The sequence below is a fragment of the Oncorhynchus mykiss genome, chromosome 16, assembly GCF_013265735.2.
Source record: "Oncorhynchus mykiss isolate Arlee chromosome 16, USDA_OmykA_1.1, whole genome shotgun sequence".
In the NCBI taxonomy this organism is placed as follows: Eukaryota; Metazoa; Chordata; class Actinopteri; order Salmoniformes; family Salmonidae; genus Oncorhynchus; species Oncorhynchus mykiss.
The window spans coordinates 45,505,390-45,524,467 of NC_048580.1; the positions used below are offsets into that span (position 1 = coordinate 45,505,390).

Consider the following 19,078-nt stretch of genomic DNA (forward strand, 5'->3'; position numbering starts at 1 on the left):
ATCAAAAAGGCAAAATTGCCATAGCAAACTATTTTATCAAATGTAGAAAATACAATGAATACGGGTATTTCTGACATGGGGTTATCCTTAACCAGCTATTGTGTCCAACAAGGAGTCCAAACTCATTTAGTATATATATATATATATTTGGCCAATATGAATCTGCCTTTGAATCTTGCCATCCATTTTTAGACTTCGTTTAATATTTAACCATTGTTTATTGAAGAATATAGGCTACTGGTAACTTCTAGATGCCTCATAAGCTATGCTCAACTGTCTTTCTCCATCAGAACCAAAAATAAGCTGTTTAACACATTTGTAAATAAAGTGAATGTTAAACACTGTAGATCATTATATCATGGATGGTCAGTCCCTGTATGCAATGCACAGTCCATGACCTTGAGAGCGGTTACATTTCTCCAGCCCCATCCCTCAGCTGTTTACCAACTCCGTCATTTATTGTCGTAAACATTACGTAAATCGAGCATCTGACCAAATTATGCAAGATTTCTTATTTATTTCACCTTTATTTAACCAGGTAGGCTAGTTGAGAACAAGTTGTCATTTACAACTGCGACCTGGTAGTTCTGGGTTAACCAAGATGACCAAATCGGTGGCGGGGAGGCTAAAACATTTTCTCAATGGTGCCCATCCAAAACGAGGCAGAGAAAAATACAAAGCAGGCAACGTATGGGTAAGTAGTTTAATCGTTCTGATGACTTGGATGAGGGGCAACGGTGGGCAACATCTAGCTTTGGTATACCCTAAACAACCCACTACTATATATTAATACTTGATAGTGGTAATATCCCAAAACAATGTAGACTGCTTCTCTTTAAACAAAGGTAGAACAAGTCTGTTTACACATTTATAAAAACATTAAAACATGATTCAAAATTCACACTTTTAAACAACCATCTACTACAAAAAAAAGTTAAATTGTCCAAAACCATCTTAATGACACTGTAAAGTGATACAGTATAACGGTATAAAGGGTATATAGGGATAGCGGGCAAGACCGAGTAGTAGGTTGCTGGTGTTGCCACCTTGTGTGGTCAATAAAGAAAGTGATATCAATCAGTTTAATGAATAAGGGGGAGGCATGAACAGAACAGTATACTGACACGGTCTTGACAGTGATTAAAGACCTAGAAAAGTTGCACAGATGGACGACACAAATACAACTTGACAGATGCGGGCTTTCAGGAGCACAGCGCTCACTGGGAGAACAGAGGGGATCTCATATATGCTGCAGGTGTCCCTTTCATTTTCCATTATGACATCACTTCCGGTTAAGATTTTAGGTTGAAGACATTACATTGTCCTAACCTGGATAATTCCAAATAAACAAATTCCTGGGACCAGCGCCGCTGTTGGATTCCACAGGATTAGCATCGAAAACATGACCAGCGGTCAGGAAATCCAAGCAATAAAATGGCTGTAGATCCTTTGAAAAACAGTTATGCTATGTGCTTGCTGAATAAATTCTCTACAATTGTTTTTATTTTTACACTTTTTGTACTGCTTCCAGTCATTTTCGTTCACATTGCTGGTCCCGTGGTCTAGAATGCTTCCGCATTTATGAAAAAAATTATGGGATATTAGAACCCTTTAGTATCTTTAACCTAGTTAAGATTTTATATCCTGTGCAAGCTTTGTTGTCGTAGCTACTTAACCATGACCACGGTGCTCACAAAAAGACTCCTTGATGTCTAGCAGCCTAGTAGGAGGAGATGGAGACCGGAGACCATAAGCACTCTGCATCTCTTGTTGTGGATCCCTTTCCATGCAAGACTGGATTCTAAAGACGAGACAGCAAAGTCGTTGATTCTGAAGCAGTGACAGGGTGTCTTCCATTCTCTTTTTCAAACACATGAGCAACAAAGCAGGAAAATGCAACCATTTAAAAAGTGTTTTTAGCATGGGAGGAGACTGGAGAGTTGCATCGATATGGCAGCTCAAATAGTGTCACTCCTTTCAAATAAGACAATAAGGTATCGAGAATGGGCAAGGTGCTTCAGTCAGAATGTTCCCCGTAGCGAGCAGCCTCTAGAGAATCGTTGAGCGAAACGATCGGGTCATCTTTAGCATGGTCCAGGTACATCAGGGGCTAAGGCTGTAGAGGGGCTGGCAGGGTTGGGTGTCAGGAGAGAGCGGGGGCTAGACAATCCCCCAGACAGTTTTCATTTCAGGATGATGTGGTAGCCATCGTTCGTCTCGGCTGAGGATTTAAAAAAACAGCGCCTATATCATGAAGGGTGATTTTACAAGCGTAACTACCACAGACACTTCTCCACCCTCCAATATTTGTTGTAAAAGAAAACAACTGGATGACACTCACCTTTCATTGTATCCAAAACAAAACATACTTCATCCTGGAAGTTTTGAATCATCTGTGAGAAACGAGAGATTCCGTCTTAGAGGCCAATAACGTTGTATACATTAGGACAGCCTTAAGGCAGACTGAGCCAGAGACGAAGGCTGCGTCTAAAATCAGACCCTATTGTGTAGCGCACCCCTTTTGGGAATAGGGTGCCTTTTCGGGACAACACAAAAGGTAGACTAAAGACAGCCTTACCTCGTCACTGACCAGGACATGTATACCAGTGGATCCCTGTTTAAAGATCTGACTGATCTGTCTGGGTGAGATGTTGAAGAGCTGAGCGATCTTCTCTGTCAGCTCAACTGCTGTCAAGTCCTCCAAGTAGATGGCATGGTACACTGCAGAAGACAACAGACGTGTACAGGAAAACATCATCAATCACTGTCTTAGCACCTTGCCCCCCAATCCATGTGTAAATATTGGACTATAAATAGTGCCTTCCTGTATTAAAACTTACACTAAAATGTTTATTCTATTCTACTGCCATTTACTTTATGTTCCTATTCTTATATTATTTCTTATTGTTGTTGCATTGTCGAGAAGGAACCTGCAAGTAAGCATTTCGTTGGACGGTGTATACCATGTGTATCCTGTACATACCACTAATAAAACATGAAACAGTGTGGTATGCCGTAACAAACAGAGCTATCATTATGCCATATGATGCATTGCACCGCCATCAGCAAGTAGGTAAGCATGAGTTATGAATGCTTTATACACTGAGTATACAAAACATTAAGAACACCTGCTCTTTCCATTACAGGCTAACCAGGTGAATCCAGGAGAAAGCTATGATCCCTTATTGATGTACACTTCAAAAAGCAGTGTAGATGAAGGTTAAAGAAGGATTTTTAAGCCTTGAGACATGGATGTTGTATGTGTACCCTTCAGAGGGTGAATGAGCAAGACAAAATATTTAAGTGCCTTTGAACGGGGTATGGTAGGTGCCAGGCACACCAGTTTGTGTCAAGAACTGCAACACTGCTGGGTTTTTCACACTCAGTTTCCCATGTGTGTATCAAGTAAAGTCTACCCCCCCAAAGGACATCCAGCCAACTTGACAACTGTGGGAAGCATTGGAGTCAACATGGGCCAGCATCCCTGTGGAACGCTTTCGATACCTTGTAGAGTCTATGCCCTGAAGAATTGAGGCTGTCCTAAAGGCAAAGGGGGGGTGCAACTCAATATTAAGGTGTTTTTAATATTTGGTATACTCAGAGTAGAACACACACACAGACACACCCATACCGAAAAAAGTACTGCTAGCTGCGTCTCCGTTGTCGTGTTTCTGCTGCTGTTCCCGAGCCTGCTGGGATTCCTGGCACACATACACCGTCAGCCTGGGACGTACCACCCTGCACACACACCGAAATAAGCTGACAAACTTCTCACTTAAAAAAAACAAGGTGATAAAATTCAATAGGCATTTGAATGCTGCAATATGGAAGTAGTGATAAGACAGAAGACTAACCGTCCCTTCAACGCGTTGAAGAGCCTAATACCATCTGCTGGCCCACATATTTGAATGACATCTTCCCTGGTCAGCTTCAACAGATCAGCTCCTGGAACAAATCAGCCTACTTTTAGACTGACTTCCACAACATGACAATGTTGAGAATATAAATTCACTGCAATAAATTATAGACATATATATATATATATATATATATACCTTCTTACCTGAGAAATTAGTGAAGAGCCGACAGAACGGTGAAAAGCGGTTTCTATGGAGCCACTGCTGTGCATCCTGTGGTGTTGCCGCGGGTAACAGGTTCTGTTTGTTCCAAAAGAGAGACACAGGTGGAGCAAACGCAATCCAAATGTTAATTCACTTGTGGATTGTACACCTTTAAAAACAATCAATTCCACTGTAAGGTCAGATGTATACAGCCAGGTATGAGCAGTTTATCTGAGCTAACCCATCCCAGAACATGCTACATGGAGGAATACAGACCCATTTCAAATTTAGAGGAGATTCAAATTGTGTTCTAAGAGGTTTACAGTACACACAAAAATTACCGTAGACCACGGTAGCAGTCATCCACATCTGCACACATAAATTAATTGTTTTGGTCTTGGTTGTTCTACACACACGCAAACATTTATGCTGGGAGCCTGGTCAGAGAAGACATGAAATGTACAAGTAACTGCCAAAATACAGGAAACATGAGTAAATGAGGAATAGAAAGTATATTGAAAGTATTGAAAGCAGAACCTTCTACATAGGTGTGGTTCCTGAGTTAATTATGCAATTAACATCCCATCATGCTTAGGGTGATGTATAAAAAAAATGCCCAGATGTCCATTATTTTGGCTACCATGTCTAGAAGAAGAGATCTCACTTTGAAAGAGGGGTCTCAAAGGAACATAAGGGGTTTAAAGGGTGTGTGTGTGTGTGTGTGTGCGCGCATCTCAGTCACCAGATCTCAACCCAATTGAACACTTATGAGAGATTCAGGAGCGGCGCCCGAGACAGCGTTTTCCACCACCATCAACGAAACGATGAAATTCCCCTCCAATAGAGTTCCAGACACTTGTAGAAACTATGCCAAGCTGCATTGAAGCTGTTCTGGCTTGTGGTGGCCTAACAGCCTATTCAGACACTATGTTCGCATTTCCTTCATTTTGACTGTTACCTGTATCCACTTTTGCTTTGAAAGCCAAAAAACGACATTCAAACTAGAAACCATCAAATAAATTAATATATACCTGATGGATGCTTTCACCGTCTCTTGTAAGTAGATGGGATGGCAACTGTAAAGCAGAATGTCTCAATTTTAAAATGATCGTCATATTTCAAAACCTCCCTAATCCCCCAAAAACTTTGCTCATGTATTTCTGTCTAAAAATGGGGGTAAAACACAAGTGATAGTTTGACAGTGAAAACAGCAACGTTGTCAAAATACAGTGTATTCAGAAAGTATTCAGACCCCTTAGAGCTTTACTCTAAAAATAAAAATTCACACACACACAATACCCCATAATGACAAAGCGAAAAACTGGTTTTTAGAAATATTTGCAAATTTAAAAGCAAAACTGAAATACCTTATTTACATAGACCACCAGTCAAAATTTGACACACCTCATTCCAGGGTTTCTTTATTTGTACTATTTTCTATGTTATAGAATAGTGAATACATCAAAACTATGAAATAACATATATGGAATCATGTAGTAACCAAAAACAAAGTGTTAAACAAATCTAAATATATTTTATATTTGAGATTCTTCAAAGTAGCCACCCTTTGCCTTGACAGCTTTGCACACTCTTGGCATTCTCTCAACCAGCTTCACATGGAATGCTTTACCAACAGTCTTGAAGGAGTTCCCACATAGTGTGTAGATTGTTGAGGGATTTTTTTTTTTTTTTAACAAGGCTGTAACGTAACAAAATGTGGAAAAAGTGAAGGGGTCTGAATACTTTCCAAATGCACTTTACATCCTATTGCTATATACACACTCGGCGCAGCATTTATTTCAAAACTAGTTTGAAATGCAATGGTTACATGACTATTACGTACATCATGTAGAAGCATTGTAATAAATGCTGGAACAAGTATTGGGAGTATTACAGCAGGCTGGTTCCAGATCTGTTTGTGCTCTGGCCAACTCTATTGCCAATGATTGGCATGACAATGAGTGACAAGGAGGTTACATGATGGCACAAACAGACTGGCACTCAGGCGTTCCACACAAACTGCACTTTTTTTTCTTCATGTAAAAAATTCAAGCAGGCCTTAGGGAGAGTTAAGGCAGATGTTGCTGCCTACAAATGACTACAAACTACCCAAAACAACTGGATAAATACTTATCATTATCAGACGGCAAGTAATAGGGTTAATAAGTGCAATCAATCGTTTAAAGATATATTATCAGTGAATATTGCACATTCTGTTGGAGTCGGTCTAAACCGTGAAGTCTGCATCTTAAATCAGAGTCAGACATTTAGAAAATGTTGGAAACTTACAATTGTATCAGTCAGACAGCTTTCAATCTATATTGGATAATAATGCAGGAGAAAGAAGGGAGAAAAGGTGTACACACCCTTTATAAAACTGAACTGAAAGGTGCACGGACATGGCTATCTAGGCTCATTTCAAGGTCTGTTTCCATCCATCAACCACATTAAATCCTTGGGGATGCACGTGATACAACAGATTCTTTATGGAGGACAGTCTACTACAGTAGTTAAACGGTTGCTTTGATGGACCCAAAAACAAAAGGGCAAGTTCTACCCACATATTAATAACTGACTTGGTTCTATGTATGCATTAATGGGAAAACAGAGGGAGTCACAAGAGAAGAACAATTCAATATAAGCACAAATTAATAAAACTGTTGAAAGCAAAGGGACGTATCCACTTTTATTTTATTCCGTTACATTTCTCATTCTGTAGGTTCTTATAAAATTAGTCAGGTATTCTAAACCAAATCTGAGATTTATCAATGCATAGCCTTTGCTTTTCCCAACTGTTGCAAATCATTTCCAGACAGAAAACCATTTCAGCAAAGTACAAAACAGTTGTCATATTCATTATTTTGGTAAATATGTTCGACTACATGCAAATGTGATCAATGGAGATCGGGTAAAAAAAAAAAAAAAACTGACATCTATCATGTGAAAATAAGATGTAAAGTCGTGCTGCTTTGAAAATCAAATAACGTACTGATTGCAAAGTTACATAGCCAGTCTCCTCAGCCTCAGACATTATTCTTACACTTCAGTTGAAATAGCCCACTACCAACCATTTCCTACAGTATTTCACTAGTGCTGCTGCCAAAAGCAAAAGGCAAAATGTGAACTTAAAGCATGACCACAACGTGCCAACTTCAGTTATGTGAAAAAAGCTGGCCTTTAAACATGTACAGTGGGGCAAAAAAGTATTGTCAGCCACCAATTGTGCAAGTTCTCCCACTTAAAAAGATGAGAGGCCTGTAATATTCATCACAGGTACACTTCAACTATGACAGACAAAATTAGGAAAGAAATCCAGAAAATCACATTGCACATTTTTAATAAATTTATTTGCAAATTATGGTGGAAAATAAGTATTTGGTCAATAACAAAAGTTTCTCAATACTTTGTTATATACCCTTTGTTGGCAATGACAGAGGTCAAACGTTTTCTGTAAGTCTTCACAAGGTTTTCACACACTGTTGCTGGTATTTTGGCCCATTCCTCCATGCAGATCTCCTCTAGAGCAGTGATATTTTGGTGCTGTTGCTGGGCAACACGGACTTTCAACTCCCTCCAAAGATTTTCTATGGGGTTGAGATCTGGAGACTGGCTAGGCCACTCCAGGACCTTGAAATGCTTCTTACGAAGCCACTCCTTTGTTGCCCGGGCGGTGTGTTTGGGATCATCGTCATGCTGAAAGACCCAGCCACGTTTCATCTTCAATGCCCTTGCTGATGGAAGGAGGTTTTCACTCAAAATCTCACGATACATGGCCCCATTAATTCTTTCCTTTACACGGATCAGTCGTCCTGGTCCCTTTGCAGAAAAACAGCCCCAAAGCATGATGTTTCCACCCCCATGCTTCACAGTAGGTATGGTGTTCTTTGGACGCAACTCAGCATTCTTTGTCCTCCAAACACGACGAGTTGAGTTTTCACCAAAAAGTTATATTTTGGTTTCATCTGACCATATGACATTCTCCCAATCTTCTTCTGGATCATCCAAATGCTCTCTAGCAAACTTCAGACGGGCCTGGACATGTACTGGCTTAAGCAGGGGGACACGTCTGGCACTGCAGGATTTGAGTCCCTGGCGGCGTAGTGTGTTACTGATGGTAGGCATTGTTACTTTGGTCCCAGCTCTCTGCAGGTCATTCACTAGGTCCCCCAGTGTGGTTCTGGGATTTTTGCTCACTGTTCTTGTGATCATTTTGACCCCACGGGTTGAGATCTTGCGTGGAGCCCCAGATCGAGGGAGATTATCAGTGGTCTTGTATGTTCCTTCCATTTCCTAATAATTGCTCCCACAGTTGATTTCTTCAAACCAAGCTGCTTACCTATTGCAGATTCAGTCTTCCCAGCCTGGTGCAGGTCTACAATTTTGTTTCTGGTGTCCTTTGGCAGCTCTTTGGTCTTGGCCATAGTGGAGTTTGGAGTGTGACTGTTTGAGGTTGTGGACTGATATACTGATAACAAGTTCAAACAGGTGCCATTAATACAGGTAACGAGTGGAGGACTGAGGAGCCTCTTAAAGAAGAAGTTACAGGTCTTGCTTGTTTGTAGGTGACCAAATACTTATTTTCCACCATAATTTGCAAATAAATTAATTAAAAATCCTACAATGTGATTTTTTCTGGATTTTTCTGGATAGTTGAAGTGTACCTGTGATGAAAATTACAGGCCTCTCATCTTTTTAAGTGGGAGAACATGCACAATTGGTGGCTGACTAAATACTTTTTTGCCCCACTGTAGATGTGGGGGTTGGTGACATGGGAAGGGATGGTGCAGGAGACTGACCCATAGGTGGGTTTTGGACACACAAAGGGAAGGGACACAGGTACTTACATCTGCTACCTGAACAACTAGCTCTGGCTGGTGACTGGGGGATCCATTGCTGGAGGGACAGAGAAAAGGAACATGAAAAGGTTGAGATGGACATTCTGGGAATAGAAAGAAAACATCCCCAAAGAACAGAGGTATTAGACATTACATTGCATCCCCATATAATATTTTATAAATGTACATATAAAACAAAATAAACCATTTATAACACAAGCAGTGTGGTTCAGTGCAGGCTGCATGTTTATGTCCTGATGCCTACCCCTCTGCCACTGGAAAACTGTTGTGTGAGCTGTTGAAGCCAGGCGATGGAGAGTTATTTACATAGGTGACCTCTGGCCAGGGAGAGCACTGCAAGAGAACATTTCTATTATTCTAGTAGGGAGGGACCTAGGCTCTTTACATAATCCAGCATTCCAGATGCAAGTTATTACTTCATGAAGAAATCCTGTGTACAGAATTTCTATGCATTATGATATTACTGAGACAAGTAATTAAAAGGATGCATCATTTTGCTCATGGTTCTTCATTCTGACTGCTACCACATCTTCCTCTGCATATCCTCTCATATCCAAAATTTTCCTCCATCCCATTTACTCAACACACTGACTCTAACCTCTGTTAGGATGGTGGTTTCATACGAGGGCTGGTATTTCTCCTTCTCCTGAGGAGCCCTCTTTTCCATCTTCTCTCTGTCGGTCTTCTGCTTCCTGTCTGCACCTTTAGGCTGCCACAGGTGAGGTAAAGTTGTTTATAATGGACAGTACCGTGATCAGGATCAAATGACGTTTTATGGCAACAGTAAATGTCTTTGGTCAGACTTTCTTCTCACCTTGAAGACTTTGACCTGACAGCTGGCAGAATGCAAGTGCTCTGAATACTCTTCGCCATCATTCTCTTTGAAAGTGTCGATCTGGATGCGGAAAGGCACGCCCTTCTCTCCCCCGTGCTTCCGCATAGTGAACTCTGTGCTGATGCAGTGAACCTAAAACAAGGAATCGGCATGCCTATTTGAAAACTGAAGAATTTTGGTAAAGTTGTCATATTAGGACAAAACTATTAGTTTTATTCAGTAGAAACATGGTGAGAGCTCTATTTGGCTTGAAAACCCATCTGTTTCCACTCCATTCAGATAGCCTTGGACTGACGTTAGAAGATAAGCTACGACCAGCATTATGAAAACAACCATGTGGTTGTGTTTATCCTGCTACCTGGATAAAAACCGAGGTTCTTTTTGAAGGGTCCCACAGGAACTCCACAGTGTTAAGTTGAGTAGGGTTAGCCCTGGGGTCGACCATGCCAACTGACATGGGGATATCTACAATGGAGCAACACGAGACAAGTTATCAGAAGGATTGTGTGAGCACTCAGTCTTTATGTTATGCAGCCTGTTGTCACCAATAATTTATTTCACTGAAGAAACAACTCGGTGTTATCTGAAACCATGTCAGTGCCACAGCAGCTAACGTCTTAAAAGCAGCACCCTCCTATCCTTCTTCACCCAGAGTAGGCCACCACCCATGACGGACAGACAGTTTACCCAGGTCGAGGATGCGGTCTCCAGGCCTGTTCCAGCGCCAGCCCTCCAGCTGCTGGTGCTCTGTGTACTGAAGACGCCGGTCATGGAAGACCACGCGGATGATGCTCTGGGGGCACACAGAAAACGTCACTGAGGAACTAGGAAGTACCTACGTGACTGATAGACCACATGGGACATTCTCATTGGAACAGACCCATGCAATCACTTACTCACGACTCAGGGTTCTTGTTCATCATACCTTCACCATTTTGCCAGTGATTTCTGGGAGTTCACCCAATTTCCGATTGTCAAGCATTCGAATTTCATAAGACTGTCCTGAAATCGAAACAGAATCTTTAGATAGATGTAACACACACATTGCCTTCAGAAAGTATTCACACCCCTTGAAATCCCACATTTTGTTGTATTACAGCTTAGAATGGATTCAATTGAGATTTTTTTGTCACATCAATGTCAAAGTAGAATTATGTTTAGACATTTTTACAAATTAATTAAAGTGAAAATCTGAAATGTCCTGAGTCAATAAGTATTCGGCCCCTTTGTTATGGCAAGCCTTAATAAGTTCCGGAGTAAAAATGTGCCTAACAAGTCACATAAGTTGCATTGACTCACTCTATGTGCAATAAGTGTTTAACATGATTTTTTTCATGACTACCTCATCTCTGTACCCCATACATACAGATAATTGTAAGGTCTCTCAGTCGAGCAGTGAATTTCAAACACAGATTCAACTACAAAGACCAGGGAGATTGTCCAATGCCTCGCAAAGGGCACTTTTTGGTAAAAAAAAGGAAAAAAGCAGACATTGAATATCCCTTTGAGCATGGTGAAGTTACACCATCCAAAGTGTATCGACATACCCAGTAACTACAAGGACACAGGCGTCCTTCCTAACTTCGGTCCCAGAGAGGAAGGAAACCGTGCAGGGATTTCATCATGAGACCAATGAGGCCTTTGGAGTAGTTACAGGGTTTTAATGGCTGTGATAGGAGAAAACTGAGGATGGGTCAACATTGTAGTTACTCAACAATAGTAATCAAATGACAGAGTGAAAATTAGACTGTACAGAATAAAAACATATTTGCAAGAAGGGCCAAAAGTAAAACTGCAAACCATGTCAAAATGAACTTTATGTCCTGAGAATCCAACATATCACTATTTATATTTTCAAGCATGTGGTTGCATCATGTTATGGGTATGCTTGTCATCAGCAAGGACTAGGGACTTTTTTAGGATAAAAATAAACAAAATAGAGCTAAGCACAGGGAAAATCCTAGAGGAAAACCTAGCTGACTGCTTTCCAACACACTGGGAGACAAATTCACCTTTCAGCAGGACAATAACCTAAAACACATGGCTAAATATACATGGGTTTCTTACGAGACAATATTGAATGTTCCTGAGTAGCCTAGTTACAGTTTTGACTTATATTGGCTTGAAAATCTAAAAAATGAAAATGGCTGTCAAGCAATGATTAACAACCAACTTCACAGAGATTGAATAATTTTTAAAATAATAAAATGTGCAAATATTGTACAATGCAGATGTGCAAAGCTCTAAGCAACTTACCCACAATGACTACCAGCTGTAATCCCTGCCATAGGTGATTATAACATGTATTGACTTAAGGGGTGTGAACACTTAAGTAAATGTGATATTTCTGTATATAAGTTTCAATAAATGTGCTAACATTTCTAAAAACATGTACTCACTTTGGCATTATGGGGTATTGTGTGTGTAGATGGGTTAGAAAAAAATACATTTAATACATTTTTTATTCAGGCTGTTACAACAAGATGTAGAATAAGTCAAGGGATATGAAAACTGAGGGCACTGAGTGTATGTGTAAGAAAGATATTTATATAAAAACAAAGTCCATATTATTATTTATTTAGGCTGCAATTTCCGAGCCTGGTAACTCTAATGAACTGGTCCTATGCATCAGTGGTAATTCTGGCACTTCCTTTCCTGTGGAGGCCCTAATGAGAGCAGGTTCCATCATAGCGCTTGATGGTTCTTGCAACTTCACTTGAAGAAAATTCGTGAAATTTTACACAGACTGACCAGGTCTTAAAGTAATGATGGAATGTCGTTTCTCTTTGCTCATTTGAGCTGTTCTTGCCATAATATGGACTTGGTCTCTTACCAAGTAGGGCTATCTTCTGAATACCCTCCCTACCTTGTCACAAGACAACTGATTAGCCCAAAAGCATTAAGAAGGAAAGAAATGTCACAAATTAACAAGGCACACCTGTTAATTGAAATGCATTGCAGGTGACAACCTCGTGGAGCTAGTTGAGATAATGCCAAGAGTGTGCAAAGCTGTCATCAAGGCAAAAGGTGGATACTTCGAAGAATCTCAAATATATTTTGATTTGTTTAACCTTTTTTTGTAGAAAATAGTTAAAATAAAGAAAAACCATTGAATGAGTAGATGTGTCCAAACTTTTGACTGATACTGTATATATAGTGCATTCAGAAAGTATTCAGACCCCTTGACTTTTTCCACATTTTGTTAAGTTACAGCTATTTTCTAAAATGGATTACAAAAAGAAAAATCCTCATCAATCTACCCCATAATGACCAAATGAAAACAGGATTTTAGAAATGTTTGCAAATGTGTTAAATGTACAACAGAAATACCTTATTTACATATGCATTCAGGCTCTTTCCTATGAGACTTGAAATTGAGTTCAGGTACATCCGGTTTCAATTGATCATCCTTGAGATGTTTCTACAACTTGGAGTCTGTAGTAAATTCAACTGATTGGACATGATTTGGAAAGGCACACCTGTCTATATAAAGTTCCTCAGTTGACAATGCACGTCAGAGCAAAAACCAAGCCATGAGGTCAAAAGGAATTGTCTGTAGAGCACCGAGACAAGATTGTGTCGAGGCACAGATTTGGAGAAGGGTACCAACAAATTCCTGCAGCATTGAAGGTCCCCAAGAAAGCAGCGGCCTCCATCATTCTTAAATGTAAGGGGTATGGAACCACCAAGACTATTCCTAGAGCTGGACGCCCGGGCCAAACTGAGCAATCGGGGGAGAAGGGCCTTTTGCCTTGGTCAGGGAGGTAACCAAGAACCCAATGGTCACTGACAGAGCTCTAGAGTTAATCTGTGGAGATGGGAGTACCTTCCTGAAGGACAACCATCTCTGCAGCACTCCACCAATCAAGCCTTTATGGTAGAGTGGCTACACAGAAGCCACTCCTCAGAAAAAGGCATATGACAGCCTTCTTGGAGTTTTCCAAAAGACATTTAAAGACTCTCAGACCATGAGATACAAGATTCTCTGGTCTGAAGAAACCAAGATTTAACTATTAGGCCTGAATGCCAAGCGACACTTCCGGAAGAAACCTGGCACCATCCTTATGGTGAAGCATGGTTGGTGGCAGCATCGGGACAAGTCTCTGAATGTCGGCCTCCCAAGTGGCGCAGTGGTCTAGACACTACCTCGCAGTGCTAGCTGTGCCACTAGAGATCCTGGTTTGAGTCCAGGCTATGTCGCAGCCGGGAGACCCATGGGGCGGTGCACACTTGGCCCAGCGTCATCCGGGTTAGGGGAGGGTTTGGCCGGCATGGATGTCCTTGTCCCATCGCACTTTAGCAACTCCTGGGGCGGACCAGGCACAGTGCACGCTGACACAGTCGCCAGGTGTACGGTGTTTCCTACAACACATTGGTGCGGCTGGCTTCCAGGTTAAGCAGGCATTGTGTACAAGAAGCAGTGCGGCTTGGCTGGCTTGTGTTTCGGAGGACGCACGGAACTCGACCTTCGCCTCTCCCGAGTCCATACGGGAGTTGCAGCGAAGGGGCAAGACTGAAACTACCAATTGGATACTACGGAATTGGGGAGAGAAAGTGGCAATAAATAAATAAATAAAATTTAAAAAGTCTGAATGTCCTTGAGTGGCCCTGCCAGAGCCCGGACTTGAACCCGACCGGTCATCTCTGGTGAGACCTGAAAATAGCTGTGCAGCGACGCTCTGTATCCAACCTGACAGAACTTGAGAGAATCTGCAGAGAAGAATGGGAGAAACTCTCCAAATACAGGTGTGCCAAGCTTGTAGCGTCACACCCAAGAAGACTCAGGGCTGTAATCACTGCCAAAGGTGCTTCAACAAAGTACTTAGTAAAGGGTCTGAATACTTATGTAAATGTGATATTTCAGTAGTTTTTTTTTATGCATTTGCAAAAACTTATAAAAAACTGTTTTTGCTTTTTCATTGTGGGGTATTGTATGTGGATTGATGTGGAAAGAAAACAATTTAAATCCATTTTAAAATGAGGCTGTAAAGTAACAAAATGTGGAAAAAGTCAAGGGGTCTGAGTACTTTACAAATGCACTGTGTATGTATGTATGTATGTATGTATGTATGCACACACACACACACAAAATCTGTCTATTTCTTTTAAATTGGCATCAAATTCAAAAGAAAAGCATGTAATGTAAAACAGACAGATGCTAACCTTGGTTGAGGTAGGTAAGTGTTTCATCGTGCAGTTTGATAGCAGGTGAGGTAGCTGCACACAGAACATACTGGAAAGGAAGAATCTTGTTCTCACTGTCAGGCGGTAGGTTAGACTCCTCCTGCTTAAAGATGGGGAGGGCCAGCACGTCGCTGGAGAAAGAACCGCAAGACAACATGGTCAATGAACTGGCAAGCCAAGGTCTTTTACAAGCACATGACATTGGCATAGTATCAAGAACTGTCTGAAACAACAACTCAACAGAACTTGTACCTCCAGAATACGAGACAGACTGAAAAGGTAAGCTCAACTCAACTCTTAAAAAAGTTTTCCAAATTAAAAACGTGGGGAAATTCTGTTACCCACCCAATAAATGTAAATTAAATGAATATCACTAGAAGCCACTGGAAAAGAACAAGTGATTTATAACACACTTTCTTCACAGTTCATTAGTTACGATAGTAAAAAAACTTGTGCAATCAACTACCTTGGTATGCAGCCTGGGTATCTCATCCTCCCTCTCAACATAAGAATTATACTGACAATGAGGTACTTTAGTATTATGTAACAGAACACTTACAATACTAACAAAAGAGCAGTCTGGAAGAGAAGGATGTATCCCTTACACACAAACTGTTCCTGACACAGTAAAAATCCCAATTCTGACAGATTAAGGCCTCCTCTTTTCTGGCATAAGAACAATCCTCAAGATAATACTGATGGAAGGTTAGGCCTATGCTAGCCCAATAATGGACTAAAGGAGCCTAACGTTACACCTTATAGTCCAAGGACCTTACATGTTCTGTTTAGCGGCAAATTCGCTCTGGCAGCCAAATGCTCCATCTAAACTTGAATCGAAGCTCAAGTGTAGTACGGTTCTAGAAACACGTAAAAATATATATTTAACTAGGTAAGTCAGTTAAGAACAAATTCTTATTTACAATGACAACCTACCCTGGCCAAACCTGGACAACGCTTGGCCAATTGTGCGACGCCCTTTGGGACTCCCATTCACGGCCAGATGTGATACAGCCTGGATTTGAACCAGGGACTGTAGTGACACCTCTTGCACTGATACATCAAAATAATCAAAATAATGTACACTTACTGTACACTGTTTTAACCAGTTTAAACACCGTTACCGACAGTATGTTCCAGTGACAACATGTTCGTGGTGTCCATTTTCTGTTTACACAATGGTGTGTTGTATTTTTTTTTAAACATTTGATTTATTATTATTCTCATTTCTCCCTGATATGAAAAATACATTCCTTATGTTTCCAAAACAGTCCCGCAAGCAATGCGTGTTAACGTTTAGAGCAAGCGTTGGAGCTTTTAATAAAACTGCCCCAGCCAGAAGATACTATGTAGTTAGCGTCTATGAATGGGCTAACTTGTGAATTACTGGCAAAAAAAATAAAACATCTGTAAAATCACTATAAAATGGGTGTGTGATGTGTTTAACAAAACACACAACAACAAAAAACTAAATTGGACACACACACCACCGAAGACTTAAGTATTTTGAGAAGCTGTCCTATCCACCAACACAAATAGTAAGCAAACAGTAAACTATAGCTTGGGAGAGACAATTTAGCAACATTGAGAATAGGATACATTCTAAATGCATTCCATTCTAGAATGGAATATACTGAAAGTAAACAGTAGCCAGATTTAGAAGGCCTTTCCACTTGAGGTATGCGTACCATAACAAACTACTTTACGGCTTCACTATTCATAGGTTCTTTGGCCAACTCTCTCTCTGAATTGAAAACACACACTCCTAACATTTAAAGCAGCACCACCCGACACCATGCAAAAGGACAAATTACTAGAGAGCGACGGCCACCGAGTCATTATAGGTTAACTGATTCAAGAGTACGCCCTATCATCTGTAAGTATTTTTTGTATTTCTTTTTTTTCAGTGACAGATACTGATTTTCTATGTAAAAGTACTATGTCTTGACATATTAACATTTCAATAGACTTCCAATTATGATTCATACCTCATACTGTACGCCCCAGCTCCAAGCTCTTGTCCAATGCCAGAGAGACTGGCATCAAAGTCTTGGACCAGACCTGATTCAATCACCTCATCAGTGAGTGGCAGTTTCAGAGCCCAAGCCATGACGACGCGTGGATCTGATTGCAGTCGAACTTGTCTCAAATTCTCGATCCCTGGCCACAAAATTCCAAACTGCAAATTTCTTACAGCCTGGTAGATGTCTTTTGCTACCAAACTGGAAGAGAAATGCCATGAAACATACACAGTTCAGTACCAGTGTAAAGACTATTGGTTTAATATAGGCCTAGCAAACGAATTGACAAGACATTCCAGATTGTATGGACCACAAAATGTCATCACACAGCTGGCAGGTATTGCAGTATCCCACATGAAAGATATTTCAGCTAGAATTACTGGTAAGTTAAATGCTGTGTGTAGTAACTAGCGAATGTACAAAATGAAACGCTTTGCTATATGGCATAATGTTACTATGCTAACTACTTGCTAACTCAGTAACGTAACTAACGTTACCTGGCGAACTTGAATGATTGTGGATGAATGTTTTACCGTTACCTTGCTAACGTTACAACTCAACGTGGTTTGTCGTGTTAATATGAAGTTAAATTATGATAGCACTTCTAGCTAGTACGTAAATAGCTATCGAACTTACCTTTAAAACCAAGTAAGTTGACTAGCTAACCCTGCGACCATTGCATGCCATGTTGCTCCCTCGTTCTCTCCATATTGAGATAACCAACGTTAGCTAACTATCTCCAACATGCGCTACTACTCTTCAGGGAAACAGCGATGTGAACACTGATTATTTGAATATAACGAGAACTAATTGAGTTGTATATGGTAGTTAATTAAATCTGCATACAAACCTAATAAAAAGTTTGTTTATCTACTCGGCTAGAAAGCTTATTCTTCTTCTATGATATCATGGCGATCCGCAAACAAACGTTTAAGGTGCATGCCGCCACCTACTGTGCTGGTCTGACTAATTCTATATTACAAAGATTTAAAAAATAATAATAAATAAATAATACAAAATATAATAATAATGAATCCCGACTAACTTCTACCACCCCCCCCCCCATGTTTTAAATAATAAATCAAATCCCTTCCAAGCCCCTCAACCCCTTAAACTGTATCTATACTGAACAAAATTATAAACGCAACAATTTCAATGATTTTACTGAGTTACAGTTCTTATAAGGAAATCAGTCAATTTAAATAAATTCATTAGGCCCTGGATGGGCCTGGAAGGGCATAGGCTCACCCACTTGGGGGCCAGGCCCACCAACTGGGGAGCCAGGCCCACCAACTGGGGAGCCAGGCCCAGCCAGTCAGTGAGGTTTTTCCCCTGAAAAGGGCTTTATTACAGACAGAAATACTCTTCAGTTTTATCAGCTGTTGGGGTGGTTGATCTGAGACCATCCCGCAGGTGAGGAAGCCGGATATGGAGGTCCTGGGCTGGCGTGGTTACTCGTGGTCTGCGGTTGTGAGGCCGGTTGGAGGTACAGCCAAATTCTACAAAACGACGTTGGTGGCAGCTTATGGTAGAGAAATGAACGTTAAATTATCTGCCAACTGCTCTGCATGCTATTTGTGGCAGTGGCAGTGTTGTGTGACAAAACTTCACATTTTAGTGGTCTTTTATTGTCCCCAGCACAAGGTGCACCTGTGTAATTATCATGCTTTTTAATCAACTTCTTGATATGCCACATCTGTCAGGTGGATGGATTACCTTGGCAAAGGAGAAACGCTCACTCACAGGGATATAAACAAATTTGTGCAAAAAAATGGGATCTTTTATTTCAGCTCATGATACACAGGACCAACAGTTTACATGTTGCATTTATATTTTTGTTGAGTGGATCATTGGTTTATATACACATCATTGGCGCTCAAAGACGCCATAATTGGACAGATACAAAGAAGAGTCCTCTATCATTCTCTATGGTATTTGTGGCTCTGAAGAGACGGTACAGTGCCTTGCGAAAGTATTCGGCCCCCTTGAACTTTGCGACCTTTTGCCACATTTCAGGCTTCAAACATAAAGATATAAAACTGTATTTGTTTGTGAAGAATCAACAACAAGTAGGACACAATCATGAAGTGGAACGACATTTATTGGATATTTCAAACTTTTTTA

The 19,078-nt window shown here is 40.7% G+C and overlaps 1 protein-coding gene across 2 annotated transcripts; it reads right to left on the reverse strand.

Annotated features, from left to right (window-relative positions):
• Window positions 1–689: 689 nt before the first annotated feature.
• LOC110492099 (transcription factor CP2) lies at window positions 690–17,860 on the reverse strand. Of its 2 annotated transcripts, XM_021566116.2 has the most exons (18): window positions 17,591–17,860; window positions 16,922–17,155; window positions 14,916–15,067; window positions 10,678–10,754; window positions 10,440–10,545; window positions 10,111–10,217; window positions 9,732–9,884; window positions 9,516–9,626; window positions 9,162–9,250; window positions 8,906–8,954; window positions 6,351–6,377; window positions 5,093–5,137; window positions 4,064–4,157; window positions 3,855–3,945; window positions 3,632–3,738; window positions 2,579–2,721; window positions 2,342–2,393; window positions 690–2,221 (listed from the first exon to the last, which is right to left on the reverse strand). In XM_021566116.2, exons 2-18 carry the CDS (start codon window positions 17,041–17,043, stop codon window positions 2,184–2,186), a joined length of 1,563 nt encoding a protein of 520 aa, XP_021421791.2. In that variant the 5' UTR covers window positions 17,044–17,155; window positions 17,591–17,860; the 3' UTR covers window positions 690–2,183. The 2 variants fall into 2 exon arrangements, with proteins under 2 accessions (XP_021421791.2, XP_021421792.2); XM_021566117.2 differs by lacking the exon at window positions 6,351–6,377.
• Between the last annotated feature and the right edge of the window lie 1,218 nt (window positions 17,861–19,078).

Excerpts from the sequence above, each read along its gene's own strand:
- LOC110492099 (XM_021566116.2), bottom strand. The coding sequence starts at position 17,043 with ATGGCTTGGGCTCTGAAACTGCCACTCACTGATGAGGTGATTGAATCA. Across the intron at positions 10,755-14,915 it reads ACTTACCTACCTCAACCAAG|GACAGTCTTATGAAATTCGA; the intron begins GTTAGCATCTGT and ends TTTCGATTTCAG. Across the intron at positions 3,946-4,063 it reads GCTCTTCACTAATTTCTCAG|GAGCTGATCTGTTGAAGCTG; the intron begins GTAAGAAGGTAT and ends GATTTGTTCCAG.